This window comes from Theropithecus gelada, chromosome 4 (assembly GCF_003255815.1).
Source record: "Theropithecus gelada isolate Dixy chromosome 4, Tgel_1.0, whole genome shotgun sequence".
In the NCBI taxonomy this organism is placed as follows: Eukaryota; Metazoa; Chordata; class Mammalia; order Primates; family Cercopithecidae; genus Theropithecus; species Theropithecus gelada.
The window spans coordinates 158,725,726-158,750,348 of NC_037671.1; the positions used below are offsets into that span (position 1 = coordinate 158,725,726).

Sequence of the window (24,623 nt, forward strand, 5' to 3'; positions counted from 1 at the left end):
CCAGTGCAGTGGCTTACTCCTACAATTCCAGTGCTTTAGGAGGCTGAGGCAGGAGGATCCCTTGAGACCAGGAGTTTGAGACAAGCCTGGGCAACATAACTAGACTCTTTCTCTACAAAAAAATTTAAAAAACATAGCCAGGAATAGTGGTGCATGCCTGTAGTCCTAGCTACTCAGGGAGCAAAGGCAGGAGGATGGCTTGAACCCAGAAGTTTGAGGATGCAGTGAGCTATGATCAGTCACACCATTACACTCCAGCCTAGGCAACAGAGCAAGACCTTGTCTCTTAGAAAGTAAATAAATAAATAAATACATAAGTAGTATAGGAACAAGGTATTTAATAGAAAGTTTACATTGTTTCTTTTTCACTTGAACTTAGTATTTTACTCTACTGTACTGCATTTTTAATCTGGAAAGTCTTTTATTGATCATCCCATCATACATCTCTCAAAAAAACTATGACCTTAGGTTGGGCATAGTGGCTCATGCCTGTAATCCTAGCTACTTGGGAGGCTGAGGCACAAAAATTGCTTGAACACGGGAGGTGGAGGTTGCAGTGAGCTGAGATTGCATCATTGCATTCCAACCTGGGTGACAAGAGTGAAACTCTGTCTCAAACAATAATATTAATTATAATAATAATAATTTTTTAAAATATGACCTTAAATTGAAATTTTTTATTTACTCTAAGAGCTTCTAAGAATTTGTCTGAATTAAACTATTAACATAATAATTACTATAAATGGATCAAAATTATAAAAGTATCTTACATATTTTAGAAATGATTATTAAACAGGAAAAATGAAAATATATTAGAAATACCTCTCAATTAGATGGATGGGGAGTTTTTTTCTTCATTTTGTATCTGTGGTTGAATGTCACTTATTTCTAGAATAACATGATACAGTTCTACTTTTTAAATGGATGAAAATTATTGTTCTCAAGAATAATTAAAATATGGGGAGTTGAAAAATTTTTGTAATAGAAGAATTAAAGAATTAAGTAATAGAAGTTATTTGTAATAATATAGTGCTGATAAATTATCAGAAATATCTTGACTTCTAAAATGATGATTATCTAAGCTTTAGACTCATTTTTGAACACCTACACCAATATTTCCAGTTGTCTTTTTGATTAGCATTCTCAGGTTTTTACAATTTTGAATATGTATCAAAATAATATTTCTGACAGTAACAAGTGTGCTTTTTTTCAAATGGGAGAACAGTTATAACTGGGGAGATGCAGAAGGAGAAATATCAAAGAACAGATTTTTTTGAACCTGAGTCTCTGGAAATTGATTTGCTTTGAATTATCATGGAAGAAGAACGCTTCAGAAAGTAAACTCCCTAGAGCCGTGGTCCCCAACCTTTCTGGCACCAGGGACTGGTTTCATGGAAGACAATTTTTCCACAGACGGGGGCAGGGGGGATGGTTTTGAGATGATTCAAGTACATGACATTTATCATTAGATTCTCATAAGGAGCATGCAACCCACATCCCTCACACGGGCAGTTCACACTAGGGTTTGCCCTCCTATGAGACCCTAATGCTGCAGCTGGTTTGACAGGAGGTAGAGCTCAGCTTCACTTGCTCACCCACAGCTCACCTCCTGCTGTGCAGCTGGGTCTCTAACAGGCCACAGACCTGTACCGGTCCAGTCCATGGTCCAGGAGTTGGGAACCCCTACCCTGGAGCATGCATACTCCAGTTTGAAGACCATTGAACTAATAGTTCAAAATGCCAAGCCAAAAGGGAAGGCGCTGCAAGAAATTAGTCTTTTCTAGTTTGAACTATAACTTAAATGTCATGGCTTCGGAGATAATATTTGATGTACATTTTTCATTATTGATACTTTAATTAGGATAGTATTATAGTTTCAAGTGTTGCAAATTATCCTTGAAAAATTCTTAACGTTGAGTCATGGAAAACAGTAAAGTAACACATGAATACTTGTGTTTATTAAGATAGTATTAAAACCTTAGCCTGACACTTTAACATCTTTTACAGTCCAATATTTATCATTTTCAAGGTCATAGAACTATAATTAGAGTATTAGATGAGAGGTAAGTTAAACACCGATGTATCATGTGAGCAGTTGCCCATGGTGACAGGATTGATGGTGTCATTTTGCCATAATTCTAGCTGTGCTTATGCTACAAAAATGTAGTTTTAAACTCTTTGGTTCTATTAGGTATTACTGCTGCATCATCTAACTCCAAAAGGAAAAACAGGATTTAATTAGCTAAGTGCACATATTTCTTTAAGGTTTTCCTGGTTGTTTGGATGCAAAGTTAGTGCAAAACCACATGGATGCCATTTTCCATATAATAATTCACCATTCCAGTCACTCTAAATGACCTTTGACTTAATTAGTTGAGAAAAATGAACAGTGTTTGTGTAAATATTGGTGATAACTGAACCTTAAGATTTAAAGGGAAAAATAAGATTTGAAAGATCTTAAAGGTAGATGCACAACGTAAACTCATTACGTGACTATTACTGTATAATGGCTGCATTTAATAATAAAACTCTCCTGTTAACACTTTTACACTGTTGGACACATGTGGGTGGTGGGGACCAACACACACACTGGGGCCTGTCGAAGGAGTGTGTGGCGGGAGGGAGAGCATCAGGAAGAATAGCAAAAGGATGCCGGGCTTAATACCTAGGTGATGGGATGATCTGTGCAGCAAACCACCATGGCACACATTTACCTATTGCAACAAACCTCCACATTCTGCATGTGTACCCCTGAACTTAAAATAAAAGTTGGAAATAAATATATATTTAAAAAATAAATAATCCTCTCTTGTTCAAAAAATAACAGTGTCTGAAATTGCCTTTTCTCTAAAGATATGTAATTATCCCATAAGAATGGTGGAAGAGCCAGATGAGCAGGAAAAAAGCCTTTGACTGTGGTGGTTCTGCATATTAGGACCTGGAGCCTTGGAGAAAATCTGAAGAATACCAGAATCTTTTTTGAAACACCTGTGCTTCTGCAATGTCAGCCTCTTTGCCTGAAACCCAGTAGGTCTTGAAATGAAGCCACTAAGTAAACTTCCAAATTAGAACCTGCTGCTCCACATCCTTGGAACTGTCATAATCTTTAGCTGTGCAAATATCACATGAACAAATTTTTTTTAAGAGCCAGAGTTATTTGTTTAAATCTAAGTTTAAATTTTATGGCAGATGACTCATGCTTCCAACATTGATACCCACCCTCCAATAGGCTGGTTCCGCTCCATAAAACCAAACAGAACAAAAAGTTAGGCTCTATGGTCTTTGAGTTTTTCAAAATTCTAGTTTGTTGTTTCGAATAGAAAGAAAGACATCTGAGTTTTAGTATGTTTGGGTTGGGAGCCAGTTCTCCAGGGGTCTCTCACATTTCTTCATGTCTTGTGGGAAAAGGCACTGACAGCTCTAAGCTGTCTTTCCAAGGCTGTTTGTATAATAGCCTTGTTGTAGGCTGCATAATAAATAGTCTTGGAGATAGAGATAGTGTCACCCTCTGGAACAAACGGCAAGTTTGTTGACTGTCCGCTAAAGATAACATCTCCAAGAAAAAATAACAAAGAATAAAAATAAATAAATAAATAAAATGTCTCCCTCTGGGGAAGACATCAGGATGACTTAGTCTCTATTATAAAAAATGTGGGTTTGCTAGGCTGGGGTGTTCCCTCAAAAAAGAAAATATGTGCAGGTGTCATCTGACCCCCTTCACGTTAATCTGTATTGCGGCTTGGAGAACCTGGGCAAGTGTTGATATTCTGGCTATTGCTTTGCTATGGATAATAAACTACCCTTTGTCTCTGACCAAGGACTCTTGTGTTTTTTGTCAACATCATTAAACTGTGACAAGCTAACTTGTTAGCTTGCAAGTGGGGTAAAATCTCAGCCCCTTACACTTATTGACAGCTTGATTACTTGTGGCTATGGTATGATTTTTCTACAAAGATCTTTGAGTACTGTTATCAACTTTAGATTGCCCATTCACATCTGAGAGATTTAATGTGATTCTTAAGGCTGAGATGATCCATTGAAATATTTCTATAAACTCTAATGTTTAATTAGGTAAGCAAAAACACTTCCCTCCCAGATTCCAGCTTTAGATTGTCACATATTTCTCTTAGGAGAACCATGAAGGAATTTCCTCCAATCTTTTTGGTAAAGAGTCAAGTTTAAAAACATTCAATTACATGAAACCAAGGTAGGAATAATTATCCTACCTGGGATGGGCTATTCTCAATCTTTTTGTCAGAGGAAGCTGGGTCTCATATTTGGAGAAAAACATGGAAAAACTTAAAATAAATTTTGTCTAACACAGTACACTTTTTAAAATGGTCTTCATTTTAGTGAATCTAAAACATGAAACTTCTTCAGTCACCAAATATTGGAGATGGCCTTGCATCCTCAATTTAGTAGCTTTACTCAGAAATAATTTTTGGCCAAATGTGTGTGAGGTTCCACACAAGCCATATTCACCTCTCATTCCCTGGATATTAGGTCAGAGTCATACCAGAGGAGATCAGGATATCCAGCCCCAGACTAGGGAGCTCTGCCTTAATTATGGAAGCTGAAAGAGTTCTAGTAAGAATTTTTTTATTCATCCAACAAATATTTATTGATCCCCAGTTGTGGGCCGGGTGCCATGTTAGGCCTAGAGAAGCCAATGTGAACAGGGCAGAGTTGATGTTTGCACAGGACATATAGTCTAAATTCTTTGCACCAACTTAGAAGAGTGGACATTTAGGCCGGGTGTGGTGGCTCACGCCTGTAATCCCAGCACTTTGGGAGGCCGAGGCAGGCAGATCATGAAGTCAGGAAACCGAGACCATCCTGGCTAACATGATGAAACCCCGTCTCTACTAAAAATACAAAAAATGAGCTGGGCGTGGTGATGGGCGCCTGTAGTCCCTGCTACTCGGGAGGCTGAGGCAGAAGAATGGTGTGAACCTGGAAGGCAGAGCTTGCAGTGAGCCGAGATCGCGCCACTGCACTCCAGCCTGGGTGACAGAGCGAGACTCTGTCTCCAAAAAAAAAAAAAAAAAGAAGAATGGACATTTGTCTGTTTCTCAGCCTGTATCTCACCTTTCCTCTTCTTTTACCAAAGCTTCATGATTTTCTGTAAAACCTGTCTGGTTTCCTAGGAAGCCCTCTGGACTGCAGGTGACCTAGGATTGAACTAGACTTCTCAAAGCCACAATCTGGTCTCTGTGGTCCTGACTCAGCTGGATTTATGTGTAGAGGGAGGGAAAGAAGACCACAACATCGTAAATCAATAAAGGGCTTGAAGCACTTCCTCTGTGTCCCAGAGTGACTTAAGCAAAATGCCTGTTGAAGTCAGTGCTGGCATTATCAGAACTGTTCACCTCATGTCTAGACCACAGCCAGACATTTAATAACATTAATGACTAAGTGTATGAAGTCCATGCCACACACCATGCACTGAACTAGGGGCACATTATACAGATTCCTTCATTTAACTCCACAATTAGGCCATCAAGTGAATACAACTGCCCTGTTTTCCAGATAAGAAAACTGAAAGCTAGAGAGAGCAACAGACTTGCCCTAAGTCCTACACGGTGGTGCCAGATTCAAGGCCAGGCAGTCCAATGGCAAAGTCTGGTCCAAATTCAAACACGATGGCTTTCTTGCAGCTCTCCTCACCCTTCAAGCTCATGTCCTCAAAGCCATCTGACCTGCTATTAGCCCTGCTTCAAGACCCCCTCCTCCGAGATTGTCACACTGCTTTCTTCATCAAACTTTGGTCCAAATGTTACCACCTCAGAAACGCCTTCTGTCACTATCATATTGGAAATAACCCTCCTCCAAGTATGCCCTTTCACTTACCCTCTTGTATTTTTCTTTATCACTCTTACCTCCACCTAAATTTTAACACTTCTGTCTCCTGAAACTGTATCATAGGTGTGTTCATTTTTTTTTTCTTTTTGCCTGTCCCCATCACTAGCTCGTGAAGATAAGATAAGGATCTCCAGCACCTGGTACTGTGCCTGCCATGTCGTGGGTGGGCAAGACACATGTGCTGGATGTGTGAGTGAATCAATGAATCCCTACCACTTCTCTCTCTATCTTTTCTTTTTGCTCACTCTAAGATGTTTTCTTGCTGGAATTTCTGCCCATTTGAGTCCTCAGAGTTGGTAGAAGAGATCAGGGGAGATTATTTGGTGTCATCTGTCACTTGAATATGTGAATACAAAAGTAGCTGAAGGATGACAGTCACAGCTTTATTACCTAACTTCATATGTGACCTTGGGAAGAATGCCTTCCGTCTGCTCACTGTGAAAAATTATTCACCATGAGATGAAAGAAGAGGTCAATTAATTAATTTATGGGCATATGAATTTTTGGATAAAAAGCCCTAATAATTATCATTTTAAAAAGTCACACATATTTTTCTGAGTTACAGTGGCTATTTTAAGGAGGGCTGGGTTTCTACACAAGTATCACCTCACATGAACTCATGAAATAATAACATTATGCCTTGGGTTTTGGCTCATCTTGACTTTACTTGTGAAGCATGAATACAAAAATCTTCGCATTGTTCTGTGTCTTCACAATGTCAAGAATTTGTGATTCTATGTTGTGAAAGAACCATGTCAGAAAAATTCTGTTATTAAAGGGAACTAAAGTGATTATCAAGAGCACCCCAGAAACAGTGGAGAGTTGAGGTACGATTTTGAACATATTTGAAGTGAAAGATAAGATATGGACAACAGAGTGCTTAATAAGTATGTATCCTGATTTTATTTGATGTAAGAGTTTTAATGTTAGCTACAGAAAAATGGAAGGGAGTGGCTCTTAGCCTCTCTGGGGCCATGAACCTCTTCGGTAGGCTGGTGAAGCCTATGGACCTCTTCTTAGAATAATATTTTAAATGCATTCTAAAATTACATAAGATGTTGGGTGCAATGGCTATATAATCCCAGCACTTTGGGAGGCCAAGGCAAGTGGATCACTTGAGGTCAGGTGTTCAAGACCAGCCTGGCCGATATGGTAAAACCCCATCTCTACTAAAACTACAAAAATTAACCAAGCATGGTGGTGGTGCACAACTGTAATCCCAGCTACTTGGGAGGCTGAGGCAGGAGAATCACTTGAACTCGGGAGGCGGAGGTTGCAGTGAGCCAAGATCGAGCCACCGGACTCCAGCCTGGACAACAGAGTGATACCATCTCAAAAAAAAAAAAAAAGTACATAGGATTACATGAGTACTCCCTCCTGAATTCTAAATTCTGGGGCAACCCCATTATTTTGCAGTTAGGGGAACAGGGGACCAGAAAGTAAAATGATGTAGGACATCCGCTTTAACCTAAGAATAGAAACACTTTCCTGGCAGAAGAAAATCATGCTGTGATCTAACACAATTAAGGAATGTTGTTCCAAGCCAGTCCATATTTAAGAAGGTCTAATAAGGATGGTTTAATCTTGCTTTCAATATTACTTTAGAACAGTAAGTACTTTTCCCTTCATACCTCTATTTACACAAAGGATTTGTTTGTATTACAAGCAATAAACTCTCTAAATACCTGAGCACTAATCGCATCAGGTTAATAAGTTTGGTAATGCATTCATGATCTGGTATGAAAAGCTTGTTCCTAATAAAAATCTTCTTTAAGCTCCAACTAGTTTATATAGTTTATACCAATGCCCTAGAATACAATTAGGGGGTTGAAATGAAATTACTATGGTATATTTTCTTTAGAAAAGAAAAAGAAACTAAAATGTGAATATGGACATAAAGGATTGACTCTTGGCAAGAAAAAAAATGGAGAATTATTTGGGTCTCTTTTAAAAACACGAGGGGAATTCATAGCCTCAGGATAAGAATGTGAAATGACTGTTCTCTTTAGAAGGTGTGATTTGGATTCCTGCCTCTGACAGCATGACTCCAAGCCTCACATGTGATTACCCAGGCCAGTCCTTGCACCTGCAATTGTAAATTGGACAGTCCATGAGATGTAAGAAGTATTTCCTTTTCCTAGATCCAAACTTCCTTCAACCTTGAGATTTTCCATCTTGCTGGCATTGCTTTTGGTCTAAGTAGTTCTCTGAAGCTCCTCTTCTCCATGTTGTAGCAAAAAGCAGAGGATCCAAAAAGCATCCACAACAACTGTTAGATATTGTGTCCAAAATTCTCAAATAAGTATTTATGCCTTAACAAAGAAATGCCTAAATATATCCCACCAATTGTTTCTTAACACTACTAAATCTCCTGCATCTTTTCTTACAGCCAAAATCAGAAAGAGATTTTTTTAAAATCATGTCCAAGTGATGGATTGTTCTGCAAAAAGCCTTGTGATGGTATCTGGCAGGAACAGAAGTTTTTTTGGCATCCTAGTATTTCTAGCTTACTTAGTTCCTAGCCTGCCCACTAGCCAGATCTTTACACAAGTAAAGAAGCCCAGTTTGAGATCTTTCCTATGTCTGCATCGTATTTTTAAGTCCTTTTCCTCATTCTCTCTTAAAAACACAAAGGTAAATAAACCAGCATGATTTTTAAACAGACTCATGCAGTGCTCACTTACAGGGACAGAAAGAAAATATGTGAGATGTTTCTTCCTTCAAAATGCTTACAGTCCGTAACTACATTCTGGTTAATAAACCAAAATAAACATACAGAAGTAATACACTATTGCTAAGAACTAAGATGTGTTCTCACGTTGTAACTTACATTATATCATACTCTCATACTTTATAGCGTCTAAAGCACTCTCGCATACATTAGATCATCTGATGTGCACCTGTACTCTAGGAGATAGGACAGATATTACTATGCCCATTTCATAGATTAGAAATAGCTCAGAGAAGAAAAATCACATAAAGGTCCCACCACCAGTAAGTAGAAGAGCTGGGATTAGAACAGAGGTTTTCTGATTTTAAATTTACACCCTTTGTAGCCCAGAACCGAATTACTCTAGAAACACACTAGTAGTAGTTCATATAAATAAAGACCTCTAAAAAATGGAGTGGATTCAAAGAGGAGATAAAGCTTCCATTAAACTTCAAAAAGAGGAAGGATCTGGATAGAGGAGAGGGGGAAGGAAGAGGCCGCAACAAGTGCTTTGTGTGTATTGACTTGGGTGTGGAGCAGTGGGGAATAAACCCACACTGACAAAGTATTGCCTCATTGCACAGTCCTAGGAGGCGTCATTCACTTTTCTGTTACGTGGAGTCTCTGGTGACCCTGGAGCACAAAACTTAGACTACAAGTAAATCGTGGCCCTATGGTAGTACAGACGCCCTAATAGAGCTGGGTGAGATAATGGAGGGTCTTGAAAAACCAGAGGTTTTGCCTGAAACATAGGTGATATAGAAGCAGAAAGAACATGGATTAGCTTTCAGGTACCTAAGGTTCTAGTCCCAAATCTGTGTGTCCTCAATCTCCCAGACTTTCTTTTATTTTTTTTTTTCTATTAAATGGCTCATGCCTGTAATCCTAGCACTTTGGGAGGCTGAGGTGGATAGATCACTTGAGGTCAGGAGTTCCAGACCAGCCTGGCCAACACCGTGAAACCCCGACTCTACTAAAAATACAAAAATTAGCCAGGCATGGTGGCAGGTACCTGTAATACCAGCTACTTGGGAGGCTGAGGCAGGAGAATCTCTTGAACCCGGGAGGCGGAGGTTACAGTGAGCCGAAATCACACTATTGCACTCCAGCCTAGGCGACAAGAGCAAAACTCCATCTCCAAAAAAAAAAAGAAGAAGAAGAAGAAAAGAAAAGAAAAGAAAAGAAAAGAAAAGAAAAGAAAAGAAAAATGTTGCGCCAGATCATTTCTAATCTCCTTTTCATCTTGAAAGGCATTTGACCTGTATGTCATGGAAGAAAGGAGGAAATCTTTGAAGATTTGTAAACATTGATGACATGAGGAAAATAGTATTTAAGGAATACTGATGTGAAAGTTGCCAGTACCAAAATGGAGTCACTTATGTCAAAACACAAACAAAATGGAGTCAGGAGGGCAAGAAAGAAGGAGCTCTTATCATGAGAGATTTCTGCAGGTACTACACGGTTTTCCTGTAACAGGACTTATTGCAAGGAAATCCCTCAAGACTGCAGTATTCCAAATAATCTGTTTTCACAAAGACACTTGCCTAGCAAGTCTGTCTCAACCAACCAATAAGTTGGCTAATGCCAACTCCTATAACAAACCCCTGTTACCTTTGGCCTTTGTAACTTTTGGTTACAGTCTATGTGGAATTCTTTTTGTCTTTAAAAGCTCCTCCTTTGTCCCAACCCCCAGATATGTCTATGAACCATCACAGCATGCATATCACAGGTTTGCAACACCCCTGCTACTCCCTATTAAACTCTTTGCTTTGGAGAGTTGGTCACTCATTTTAGGCTGACAGTGGTCTGGAGGATGGATGGGTGTGAGAAGGGCCTGGAATAGACAAAGACTTCTGGAAGGGTATCCCAGTAATCTGACAATGAGATGATAAGAGGTAGCATAGGATGGCAGAAATAGGAAGGAAACCATAAAAGCAAGAGCCATTGTGATGATTGACTGAACTGAGGAAAAGCCCCAGAGCATCACTCCGAGTGGCAGGAAGAGTGACTGCCCTCTGGAAAGGGAATGGAAGTGGTAAAGAATCCTGGTATAAAAGGAAAAGGAATTCAGCTTTGGGGGTGTTGTGTTTGGCTGACAGTGAAGCTTCCAGGGGGAAAAGTTTAGCACTCATTGGGAAAAAAGGAACCAGAAGTCATGTGAGACGATGGAACCGGAGATAAGCGAGAGTCATCAGCTCAAGGGAGATAATTAACGTTCCTGAGAAAACAAGCATGAAAGCCTTTACAATGCATTAGCAAATGTGTTTTTCAGTTTTATAGCTAAAGAAACAGAAGGCCAGGAGACCTTAATGAAATGACCTCACCTCTTGTTTTAGATGGAATGGAAGCTAGTCGTATATTTGAATAACTAACATTTTGATTTTTAAAGTCTATCACAGCAATGGACTGAATTTAGGGCCCTTGACTTTTTGAAATTTTTTTCCCCCGTAGTCACATGTATTCTCTCTTAGGCCAGAGTCTGTTACTGTGGTGATTTTGTGCTGTGTTGCGTAGCTAAGCTAGAAGGACATTTCCCAGAATTCTCTTCCCTGGGTAGCTCTGGACGAGGGTTGGAAAGAAGAGAAATTTGCATGATTTGGAAAGCCAAAGTGACCCCACAGTGCTGTGCTGGAGGCGTTGGTGCCGGGCCCTAGCCACCACCGCAGCTCCTACACCCCGCTGCCGATCACTGGTTCCCCTGGGTGGAGTGCGGGCCCTTTGGGTTTGGCCAGCTCTCCTCCTATAACTTCTCCAAGCACTAGACCGGGCTCTGGGAGAAGGCAGCAGTTTTTCTGCAGGTCGCCGGCCTCACTGGAGTGATGTGGCGAAAGATGCGCGTGCTGCAGTTTCCTCGCATGGATTCCAGTTTGTCTACCGGATTCAGTGAGTCGTCTCTGCTTCTCTCTACTTTGAGTCCAGCTTTTCCTCCGGCCTGCCCTGCTGTCAAGCAGAAGCTTCAGAAGGCCACCACCAGATGCCAAGACCGCAGACTTCCACATGCTTCTTCACCAGCTTCCCTCTGTGCCTTGATTAATAAATTTTTCCCTCTTCCCCAATCGTCCCCTTCTAGACCTTTGTGTTCTCAGCTTCTCCTACAATTGTGTGATGCCGAATCCCTATAGGAAATTTCTTATCGTTATCACTCGCAGTGGTTCTAATTCCCTGCTGCAGTTGCTCAGGCTGTCTACAGATTACCCAGGCCCTACTATACCCCATCTCTCTTTAGTTGACTGCACTTGTGCATTTTCACTTATTCCCAAGGGACCATTAGCTCTTAGTAAATGATGATGAGATTTTTAAATGCATATTAATATGCATGAGATTTTTAAATGCATCTTATATAAATGGCCATCATGATAGACTAGAAACCAGGATTAAATAATGTACAGAAAAACTATAGACTTCAGATGTCTGACCTTGGACACCTCCACAACCCCCAGAACTACCCAACTCCAGCTATTAAGTAAGAGAGAAAGAAACTTCTCACTTGTTTAAGCCATTGTTATTTTGGTCCTCGTTACATCTGCTGAGCTTGAATTCTACATTCAACATTTTCTTTTTTTATTTTATTTTATTTTATTATTATTATTATTATTTTGAGACAAGAGTCTCGCTCTGTCGCCCAGGCCAGAGTGCAGTGGCGTGATCTCCACTCACTGCAGGCTCCGCCCCCCGGGGTTCGCGCCATTCTCCTGCCTCAGCCTCCGGAGTAGCTGGGACTACAGGCGCCCGCCACCACGCCCAGCTAATTTTTTGTATTTTTAGTAGAGACGGGGTTTCATCGTGTTAGCCAGGATGGTCTCGATCTTCTGACCTCGTGATCTGCCGGCCTCAGCCTCCCAAAGTGCTGGGATTACAGGTGTGAGCCACTGTGCCTGGCCAACATTTTCTTAATACATTCAGTTATGCAAGTAAATGCACAGCAAAAATGCTCTTCTTGTTATTACCCTTCTTCTCTTTTATCCTATAACTCAGCCTTATAAAAAGTACATGTTCACTTACTTAGCAGAGCTTCAGAAAAGGAGAGACTATTTCTCCATTTTGCAGAAATGCACAATGATCCATTAGTATCCTGATGGATGGACAATGATACACTATTTTTATTCATTCTTCCTTCTAGTGGACTTTCAAGAAGAAGACTGAACTAAAACTAACATTTACTCTTAAGACCAACACAGGACTGCCTATATCTGTCTTAGACTTCAGATTAATGTTGAATTTCAGAAGATAAAACATATTTTCATTTATTTCAGCAAGTCACTTAATTTCTCTGAGACTCAGTATCTTCATTTGTGAAATGCAGTGAATATCCTTTCTTCTCAGGCTTGTTTTGAAGGTAAAATGAAGTACTCCAAAGTATGTAAAAACTGCCTAGCACAGTATTTGACATACTAGATGTCGATAAATATTAGTGGAATCTAAAGCTTAAACTGTATTTTAAAAGAATTAGCATAGAATGTTATTGAAAGACAAACAGTTGCCAGAATTTTTTTTTGTTTTGTTTTGTTTTCTTTTTTTGGAGACAGGGTCTCACTCTGTCACCTAGGCTGGAATGCAATGCTCACTGCAACCTCTGCCTCCCGGATTCAAGAGATCAAGAGATTCTCCTGCCTCAGCCTCCTGGGTAGCGGGGATTACAATTGTGTGCCACAATGCTAGCTATTTTTGGTATTTTTAGTAGAGACGGGGTTTCACCATGTTGGCCAGGCTGGTCTTGAACTCCTGACTTCAAGTAATCCACCATCCTCAGCCTCCCAAAGTGTTGGGATTACAGGCATGAGCCACCATGCCCTGCCTCCAGTAATTTTTTTAAAAATAAAATTTGGTTTTCTGAAAAGGAGAACTCTTGCTCTAATACAATAAGGTATCAAATGATGTGTTAGAGACTGGAAGAGTTGCTGCATTTTTCAAAATTACCCCAAAACTAAAGAGAGATGGGTAGCATGAGATTGAAAGGACTCTAACCATGAGTAGGTTGGTTCAGGAGGCCTAAGATGAATGTCTCTCATATTATGATATGTGCCATGACATATACCCTTTCAACCCGAGAGGTTTTCTGAATTAGAAAGAAGAGGGTATCCCTTTCTTTTTCTGTGGCTTTTTCTTAGACTCTTAGCTAATCTTGACATTTCAAAAAATTGGACCAAGAAAACTAATGTAAAAAGGAAATATTTTTAGTTTTATGATGAATATACAAGAAGAACAAGAGATGCTTGCAGAAGAAACCAATGGAACAATAACTACCACCTGAAGTTTATCAAATGAGCAAAGCTTATTGTACTTGTTAACATAGAGAAGTTTCATACCCAAATCTAAGTTGCTCCCTGGTACAAGACTGCACCTATATCTTGTCCTTCTGCTTTGAAGAGTTTCTTAAAATAAAAATGTAAATAGATAAGATGTTAGCTCAAATTTCATTAGCTTAAAGTCTCATAGTAGCCATATAAGTATCTCATAGGTACACACTCAAGATAATTGAATCCCAAAATAATGGTAGAAATCTGTTTCCAGGAAACTGTTCATTAATGGTAATTATCATTGTTAGCTCTTAAAAAGCAGATTTAACGTTCAGAAGCAAGTCTGAGGCATCAGAGGCTGGTGGTATTGTAATGTTTACTCTATCTGCCCAAGCAGTCTTATGGGGGAAATATGTCTACTCACAGTGCAGAGGAAGGGCCATGTCTTGGTCTTCCATGTCTTGGACCATGATCCAATCTTGCCACAGCTCTTTAGGCCTGAACTTCCATCTCTGACTTGGCACAGCAAAGAGTAGCGTCAATCAGATCTCACCCAACCCTTCTCTCTCTCTTTGGAATTTGAACAAATCAATATCTAGAGACTGAGTGCACTTAGAAGTGGGATTAGAAGCTGAAAAATGAGGAGGTAGAGTTAGAGCAGGAGAGGCCATATCAGCCATGTGCAAGTCTAGTTATTAATTGAGATTAAGCAGGCCAAACCTGCTGGTTGATGACCAGAAAGAGGCAGATACAGAGAGTATAACTCAGTCCATTCACCTACAATCTCCCTGAAGATAGGGATAGTGTCTGTCTTGTTCATTACCCTTTCCCTAATATTTAGCATAGTTCTTGGTTATGAAAAAAAATATGTCACTCAATACATATTGCTTGAATTAATAGTTAATGAGTTAGCAGTGGATGACTAGAGCAAGCCCCTTACATGGCCTTCTTTCCAGAAACCCTGTCCAGTACCTGGAACCAGAGCCCTACATCTCCCCACGAAATTCCTTCTTCAGCACAGCCTATGTCTTCTTATTGGCCTAAGCCTCCAATGCTTCCCATTATTTGAGTCAATTTGTTTGCCTCCTTGATCCTTGTCAACAAGTTTCAAAACCAACTTTGTGATAGAGAGGGAGGGACTTAGAAAGAAAGAGAAAGGAAGGAGAGGAATAAAGAGAAAGATAGAGAGGAATGGGGTAGGAAGTGGGGTGATAGAGGCTACCTTTAAGCTTTTAAGTCCTCCTTTTTTTTCTAGTGAGGTATACAAAAGACCCTTCACAGCCTCCCTACAGAGACATTCAGGCTTTAGATGTAAGGCTAATAGACAAGATAACTGCAACAAACAGCCTATTCTAGTAAATCCATCTGTAAAAAGTTTGCCCAAGAGAGGTGATTATACTTTGTCATTAGAGCAGACTAGTTACATAAAATAAAACAACCTCATAGCTATGTCCTTGTAAATTGTTTGTATTATGTTGAATGATAGCAACTAGACTTTCATGCTTCTGTTTAATGGACAAGAGTAAAGTGCCATGGGAGGCTACTCTCCTGAATAAGATGTACTCAAAAATAATAATAATAATAATGCATTCTCCTTCTCAACTCATAATGTCCTCCTTCTTTACTATCACTGGAATGCACCCACTATTGTGTCTTTAAGAAAATCTAAACACTTGATTTTTTTCTTCTACATAGGAAGAAACTCAGAGATGATATGGAGGAAAACGTTACACCATTTTACGAAAGCAAATTTTGCTTTCATAAAGCAATGTAATTCCCTTGGGCAATAAATATGTTTCCAGGTCTGGTTCATCCTCAATTAATGGGAATTAAAGTATCCTCATGTGACAGATAATGGGAAACTTATCTTTCAGTTGAATACTAGCCCTGTGCTTTTCAGAAGCAGATATAAGCCAAGCATACCATCTGCATTAGAAGGAACATCAGATGACCAATGTTATCCTTGTCTTCCTTCTAGCACTTATATGCATGAGGTGCTATAGCAGTAGGATGCTCTGACTGGTCAAAAGCAATACATTAATATTCACGGGGGAGAGAGGGAAGGAATAAAGAATAAAGTACTTACTTGGTCCTAGACCAATTGAAAAAGCAGCAACATAAACAAGCAAGCTGGCTAAGGACAGCCATTTCAAAAAAGCTGGGACGTCCCCAGGGTCTGTGACTATCTGGTATTCAGTGTGGCTTAATACAGCATTTAGCAAGGATGCTGAGGTCGTCTCCCCTCTCTTATCCACATCATTTCTCAGGGGCATGAGTGAGCTTCTGCTATGGGAAGCAATTCCTTTAAAGTGGTCTCTGAGAGTATTGTTGCTGGCTGACAGGTTTCCTGGTCCATAAATCACAGACTCATCCAAGGACTGGTTGATAGAATTGTGGCTTCTGCAGATATTGGTGAAGTTCATGTGGATGTTGAGATTTACGATGCCCATGGTCACCAACGAAGCTGCCATCACAGAGGAGCCAATGCAGAGGAATGTTTTGCTGCCGACATGGTCTACAAGAAGAGTGGCGGGGATGGTGCTAATGACTTTGACGACTCCAACCCCAGTGGAGGCAAGGCTTGCTGCTTCATTGCTTTGAAATCCAACTGACTTCAAAACAGTTGATGCATAGAACAATATGTTTGGCTGGCCAGTGATTTGTACAAAAAATACCAGTGTTAGTCCTATCATTATTCGGGTCCGCATGTTGTCTTTTGAACGAAACAGATCCCAAAAACTATACTGATATTCATCTTTCAAGGATGATTTGATCACAGTGAGTTCCTCAGTTGTATCTGAGAGTGCTCTTAACCTTCCAAGAACCTTGCTAGCAGCTCCCTCTTGTCCTTTCATCACCAGAAACCGAGGGCTTGGAGGAAGAAAATACATTGCAATTGCTTGCAAAATTCCCAAGGGAATCACAAGACCAAACATGTACTTCCAGCCATGGAAAACACTGGCAAATGCGTAATTTGAAATATAAGCAGAAAGAATGCCGATGACAATCATCAGCTCATTCAGTGACACAAGAAGGCCTCTTCTGTGTTGAGGAGCAATCTCTGCGATGTAAACACAAGTGGCAATGGAGGAGAGGGAGATGGAGACCCCTATGGCAATGCGTCCCACTATAAGAACCGTGTAGGATAAACTGAGGATCAAGACTAAGCTTCCGAGTCCAAGCAGGCAGGATGACAAGATGATTGCGGTCCTTCTTCCATACCTGTCTATCAGGACCCCTCCGGTAAGTGAGGCGAGGAGGGCTCCAATGAGGAGGGAGCTCACAACCATTTCCTGCTCATGGCAGCTCAGGGTTAATAAGGTTTTGATCTGAAGAAGAGCCCCAGAGATGATCCCAAGTTCATAACCCACCAGGAGGCCACTGACAGCGGCAGTGACAGATGACAGGAAGGTAAACATGCCGCAACCTACAAGCAGAGAGAAGAGACAGGGAGGTCAGTTCTCAGTTGAGATTTTAAACATTTTGTGTTGGGGAGGAGATTTAACCTTGTAGAAGTCTTTCACAGCACTGAGTTTAAACACGCACACAATTGTGATAAAATAATACACTAACCAAAAAATGATTTGATATAGAAGGAGAAATCATTTTTCTTTCTTTTTTGGGAGGAGAGGCATGGAGACATGTAGGAAGTCCAGTTGCCTTCTATTTATGATGTTGATGTTTTTGGTTTAGATCAGACAGCGATGTTGAGATAAGAAGTTGACACATGGTGAAGACCGAACAAACAAGAATATCATTTGGTTCATGCCTTGGCAGTGGATCAGAAATTCAAAGAGCCTGACTCTTCTGGTCCCATCCCCGTTCTCTAAAGGCAAATCTTTGAGGGCAGGAGAGAGAGAATAGGAGCCTCTAAAAGTGCTACAGGCTCCCTGCTGGATAGCCTGGGTCAAAATGAAACACAGCCTCCAGGAAACTTGCCCTCTTATCCCCTGGGCCACAATCGTGCTGCAAATGGCTCTGCTGAACACATGAGGGTGTTGGGGCAGAGGGTGGAGGTGGGAGTGGGCAGTGTGTGAATGCCTTAACAAAGTCAAGCTTTTGCTAAACAGAAGGAAGGAAGAAATGTATGTAGTGTAAGGAATCAACAATATCCCTTACTCATTCTGAGTAAGGAGAAAGGGGGATGGAATACAGGCAGAACAAGGAGACTTTACCTTTATATTGTTTTTTTGTTAATGTTCAAATCCAAGGAAAAATGTCAAAAAGTTAGTAACTATTGATTTTTGGTGGTAGGAACACAGATGTTTGTTATATGTTTGCAACTTCTCAAAATAGAAACAAAACAAAACAAAAAAAGTAGCAGAGGGAAGAATATTTCAGGCCCAGGAGAAAGTAATTTCCAAGGCCTTAGGACAGGAAAGTTCTCATTATGTTGTAGGAACTGTCAGATGGCCAGCATATGACATGTGGGCCACATCGCGAGCCTGGAGAGGTAGGACGGAAAGGGCTTAAAATGAATTTGGATAAGTACAGAGGCAGCACTTTAAGTAGGGCCTTGTCAGTCCCAGTGATGACTTTTCATTGTGTTTCAAGTATAATGGGGCCAACACCCATTGAGAGGTGTAGAGGGCATTGATGCTATCGGTTTCTTATTTATAAAGACCACCTTCCCTGCAATGTAGAGATTAGTTCTTCAAAAGGCAAGACTGGCAAGACTGGCAGCAGGGAGGAGTTTTTGCCTTGGTTTGGACAAGAGATAATGGTAGCTTAGACTCGGGTGTTAAGAGTGGAACTGGAGATAAATAGGCAGATTCCAAGACTTATTTTGGAGCTAAAAAGCACTACACTTGTTCAAGGCCGGGTGTGGTGGCTCACGCCTATAATCCCAGCTCTTTGGGAGGCCAAGGTGGGTGGATCACCTGAGGTCAGGTGTTCGAGACAAGACCAGCCAACATGGCAAAACCCCGTCTCTACTAAAAGTACAAAAATTAGCTGGGCATGATGGTGCATGCCTGTTGTCCCAGCTACTTGGGAGGCTGAGGCAGGAGAATCACTTGATCCCAGGAGGTGGAGGCTGCAGTGAGCTGAGATCGTGCCACTGCACTTCAGCCTGGGCAACAGAGCAAGACTCCATCTCACGAAAAAAACAAAAAACAAAAAAAACTATTACACTTGTTCAAGAATTGGAGATGGAGGGTAAGAAGTGGGTCAGAACCCAGGATGGCTCTGTGGCTTGAGCAGTTGGGTGGGAGATTTACAATATTCCATATACTCAATACAGTACTATATGGGGCCAACACCCATTGAGATGTAGAGGGCATTGTGCTATATACTGTGTAGTGCAACGTACCGACATAGGGAAGATTAGGAATAGACCTGGTTGTGAGTGGTGGTAAGAGGAGAGGCAAAAATCAACAATTTCATTTTGGACTTAGTAAAATGGTTTATTTATTTTACCTGTGAGACATTCAGATAAAAATGTTAAGTAGGGGATTGGGTATACAGATTTGGAGCTTAAAGATAGGTCAAGCCTGGACATATGTATTTGGAAACTAGCGGCACACATTTGGTATTTAAAGCCACAGGAATGGGTGAGATCACTTAGGAAGATAGAATAGGGGAAAAGGAGAAGCAGGATCAAGACTGGGACCTAGGCAACGCCAATATTTAGAAAAGTAGCGCCAGCAAAAGAGATGGAGAAGAATCAGAACTGAGGTGTAACTCAAATGTTAGAAATGTGCTTCGGCACACAGTTTTCATAGGCTGAGCTAAGGCTGCCTTTTTGGCGTTGGGGGAGAACAGAAAACCAAACACTGCATGTTCTCACTCATAGGTGGGAATTGAACAACGAGATCACTTGGACTCAGGAGGGGGAACATCACACACCGGGGCCTATTGTGGGGAGTGGGGAGGAGGGAGGGGTAGCACTGGGAGATATGCCTAATGTAGATGACAAGTTGGTGGGTGCAGCACGCCAACAGGGCACATGTATACACATGTAACAAACTTGCACGTTGTGCACATGTACCCTAGAACTTAAAGTATAATAAAAAAAAAAAATGGTATTCAGCTCTAGTGAAATAAGCAGGTCAAATAAAGGTGAGGTGATCTAAAACTCTATCACAAATGCTCAAGGTATTTTCCATCTGCAGGATCCTGGTAGGAAATGGGAATTGGCAGCCCCAAAAATAAGGGGAATAAAAGCACTGAATATTTAGATGGAGGAGCAAATAAAGGTGCGATAATCCACAAGAAATAAAGCAAATTTATGAGCATTTTGAACAAAACCTAGTAAATTGAAGTTACATCAGCAATTTATCTAGCTAATCAGAAAACAAAATATTTGGCACCGTTACATGGCAGGCATTTACCTGGGTACAGCAAGAAATACACACACACACACACACACACACACACACACACACATATACATATTTGGTCTGTTTCACTGCTATATATATAGCATATATACCAACATGGAGTTATATGCTACAGAATTTAGCTATGGTCTCGTTGTCTGAATTTTAATATTTTCCCTATTATATGCTTTAAGGGATACTGCCCCAAACTAGCTTTTCCACTTCCCTTACTACGATATTTAGGACTAGTGTTTGATGCTCAGCCTGCCCATTTGGGATTTTGAATTCTAATTCACTGTATAAGGCTGGTCCTTAGTGCTTCTGAGATTATGGCTCTGATACCACATTTGTTCTGTTTCACTGATATATATATATATATTATATATATATATATAATATATATATATAAATTTTTGGTGGTAGGAACACAGATGTTTGTTATATGTTTGCAACTTGTCAAAATAGAAACAAAACAAAACAAAAAAGTAGCAGAGGGAAGAGTATTTCAGGCCCAGGAGAAAGTAATTTCCAAGGCCTTAGAACAGGAAAGTTCTCATTATGTTGTAGGAACTGTCAGATGGCCAGCATATAACATGTGGGGCACACCATGAGCCTGGAGAGGTAGGACAGAAAGGGCTTAAAGTGAATTTGGATAAGTACAGAGGGGGCACTTCAAATAAGGCCTCGTCGGTCACAGTTATGACTTTTCATTGTGTTCCCAGTAAAATGGGGCCAAAAAACTTAACATTCTGGTGATACCTTTATTACCTATTATTTATTAATTTTATGTGACTTTTTTGGCATGCAAAATGACTTTAAAGTACTCTCTTATAGGTTCATTCATGTCCACGGTTTCCATATTCTTTTTCCCATGTGATCTTAAAATCCTCAACAATGAATGCCTCTACCACAAGGAGAATTAGGTCAAATCTCCACATTTGGATAAGAATATTGTATTATTCTTATCTCCACTTGTCATTGTTCATTTTATCTATGTTTGCTGTGTTGATTAGTGTGTGTGTTTTGGCAATTAATGATTGGTCTCTGACATTCTGATTGGAGAAATAAGTGAATTTGGAGAATGGACCACTTGGGAGGCCAGACTGAGTGAGGGACCTGAGAAGGGCATGTAGTGTGACAGAGGGCACCTGGGGCTGTGGAGTTAAGGACACAGGGAAATCAATGCTGTAACTGCTTTAATAGCAGAAGATTGTCCTTGCCACCCTGTACTTCTCCTTTTCCTTTCTTGTTTTCCTCTTTCATTAGATGGAAAATACTGTGTCCCTACAATGAGAAAGATGCCTTGAGATGCAAGAGTCCCTTCCTTTTGTGCTCCATTATCCTACCTTAGAGAGCCTGAAGTGGTTTGCTAAGTGCTGGCTTCTCTGTCTGGAGAAAAGAGCTCCTGACAGAAGAGGGAACCAATCCCTGATGCTGCTTTCTGGACTTAGATCATTTGCCTGGTTTCTCGGGCCAGGACTCATAGCACACTGACAAATGGGAATATGTGCAAAGGGTCTGGAAGCCATCCCAGTTTGTCAATGTTCCCCTTGAAACCCATGGAGTATAATTCTGCAGCGACATTAAAGAATTATTTTTATATGAATCATAAAAACCTTTTTCAATTTTCTATATGATAACATATATCTGTTGCTTGCTATCCATCTTTCTATTCTACCTTCCTATCTCTGGGCAATTGGCCTTTAAGAGGTTAAAACTTTGCACAAGATCATTCTAGAACCCTAGTCCCACATGGAGGGCTTACCAACATGGATTTATACGCTACAGAATTTAGCTATGGTCTCAGTCGTCTGAATTTTAATATCTTCCCTATTGTATGCTTTAAGGGATACTGCCGCAAACTAGCTTTCCCCGTTCCCCTCCTACTGATACTTAGGACTGCTGTTTGATCCTCAGCCTGCCCATTCGGGATTTTGAATTCTAATTCACCGTATAAGGCTAGTCCTTAGTGCTTCTGAGATTGTGGCTTTGATACCTCAAGACTTCCACCATAGGAAGTTTTCCTGGTGCTATTTTACCATGGAATAACAATGAAGAGAGGCATAAGGAGTGTTGATTAGCGATGACAAGAAGAACAAGATGCTATCTTATGGATGCTGGAAAGTAGAGATACCTTTTTCTAAGAAATCTGGCAGTGAACAGGAAGCAAGAGATCAGAATGTAGGTTGAAGCACTGGCAGGAAGGTGGCATTTGTGTTTGTCTGCACACAGAGGTGAGAGTTTGGGCAGCCACATGGACTGAGAAGTTGCCAGTGCTGAAGGACAGAGGAAGATGAGGATTCATAATTAATGCTTTTCCAAAAAATACCCAGCCCTGAGGCCAGTCTGCCCTTAATAATGATGAAGTAGAGCATTCCTGGCCATTTTGCTCATGGCTTTGCTTCACAGGGGCCCTTCCTTCACATCCCAGGTCTCCCAAAGAGTGCCAAAGGGAATTCTTGGCTTTCTGTGGACATCACAGAAGTGGAAACTACCTGGGGACTTGTAAGTGGTACCCACAGGTGGTTTGGTTATGCCTATCCTGTCTTCTTCCTACTGTTGGGGCTCGGAACAAGATACCCCAAAGTATGGCACATTGGTGTGCTGAGTACTTTGAACTAGACATAGGAACATAGGAAAGGCCTCTGGATGCCTGCCAAAAAACAAAAACAAACAAACAAAAAACCGTGTGTGTGCATGCTTTTCAGCTGGCTGTAAGATTTCAGCCAGAAACAAGGTCTTTCTGACCCTCGCCCATTTTCCCGTGAAGCAAGTCATGGAAAGCAGAATTCCTTTCCCCAAGGTGGGTCACAGAAACCAGAACCACTCTGCCCCAAAGCAAATCGTAAAACCTAGAAAGGTCACTCTCTCCCTTTTCCCTTGAAAACCTTATTTCATGGGAGTCCTGCCCTCTGCCCAGGAGGAAGAAATGCCACACAGTGAGGCCCAAAATAATCTGGGCAGGCCTTGCTGGGTTTCTCTGTCAGTTTATTACTATTAACTCATATCCTTTTATTCAATCACATTTCGACACGCCCATCCTTTCTTCATCAAACTTAAGCATAAAATCAGCCATTTTTCCCTGAGTCTTTAGATCTTCATTTTGAAAGCCTCCCATGTCACATCAAACTTTGATTAACTAAATTTGTTATGCTTTTCTCTTGTCACTCTGTCTGCTGTGATAGGAGTGTTAGCTGTGACCCTTGATGAATGAGGAACAGCATCACACCTTTCTGTCTCCACACTGCTTTGCTAGAAGTACAGCAGCAGCAGTAGGAGGAAGATCTCCAGTTTGCCTTTTGATGCAATGACAATTCTTTATTAAGCTGATAAAGTAAAACCATTCCTATCAAAGCTGTGATTCAATCAAGCAGCTTTATGCAAACAGGTGCTGAGACCTGCAGCGCAAGAGCACCAAGGGCGCCACGAGACTGCAGCGCCAGCCACCACCACAATAGCTGCATTGTCTGCTGGTCACAGTGAGTCAGATGAAACCACAACTGTAGCTGGCACTCAACACAAAACAATCCATTTTTCACAATATTTGAGTTTCTGCCTGCTTTCTTCTTCTCTTTCTTCCCCATATGCCTTTTTTTGCATATGGACATAATGGGCACGCAATAAACACTTGCCAGCTGACTAAATCCTACAGCCAGCTGAAAAGCATGCACACACAGGTGTTTTCTTTTTCTTTCTTTGGCAGGCAGCCAGGTAATTATGTAGCTTGACCAACTGTGAATACTTCACAAATTTAAAAGACTCCCCCACCCCCACTTCATATTTTGTTCAAGAAAAACTTGCAGTTGTCCAAAAATGGCCTTGCGTCTACGGCTTGCCCTTCCTCTGCTCTTTCCCCCTGAATGCCTTTGATCCCAACTCATCTTCCAATAGTCATCTCTACTAGCACCTCACCTTACCTCTGAAGCCCGCTCCTCAGTCCTCAGCGTTACTTTGCCCCCAGCCTGTGTGCACCCACTGTGCACAGAATGTGTGTTCAGAGTCCATCTCATTTTAAGGCACTCTTTGATTGACCTGCTTGTCTTCACTATTAGACTGGAAGTTCCTTGAAGGCAAGAACCCTGCCTTGCTGAGACCTGTCCTTTCACCCCTAGCCTTCTGGCACAAAGAAAACACTCAATGTTTGCCGAGTGAATGAATGAATGAAAACAACACTCTAGAATACTGATCCTTACACCTCTACTCCCCACAGTTGTATCAACAGACTGTGGTTAATCTGTAGTGTTATATAATGGTTAGCATCTAGAACTTTATCTTCACATAAATATTTAGCAATTGAATAGCCATCCGTTAGCATTTCTATGAAGGTTTTAGCACTATGTTTAGCTAGCTGATATAGCACCATTTCAAGGACCATAAAGTATTTTATTGTCACAACTATATTTATATTTTATTAAACTTCAGCCCTATGCATGGAATTGTTCTCCAGTTGTTCAGACAGAGTGTTTAGCAGCTCTGTTTCAGTGGACCAGGTCT

The 24,623-nt window shown here is 40.8% G+C and overlaps 1 protein-coding gene across 1 annotated transcript in view; it reads right to left on the reverse strand.

Moving 5' to 3' along the window:
- SLC2A12 (solute carrier family 2 member 12) overlaps positions 1–24,623 on the reverse strand; it is a 66,427-nt gene that overhangs the window by 26,132 nt on the left and 15,672 nt on the right. Inside the window, exon 2 of the mRNA XM_025383197.1 lies at positions 15,896–17,236. Coding sequence (XP_025238982.1) covers positions 15,896–17,236 — 1,341 coding nt within the window. The remainder of the gene's footprint in view (positions 1–15,895; positions 17,237–24,623) is intronic.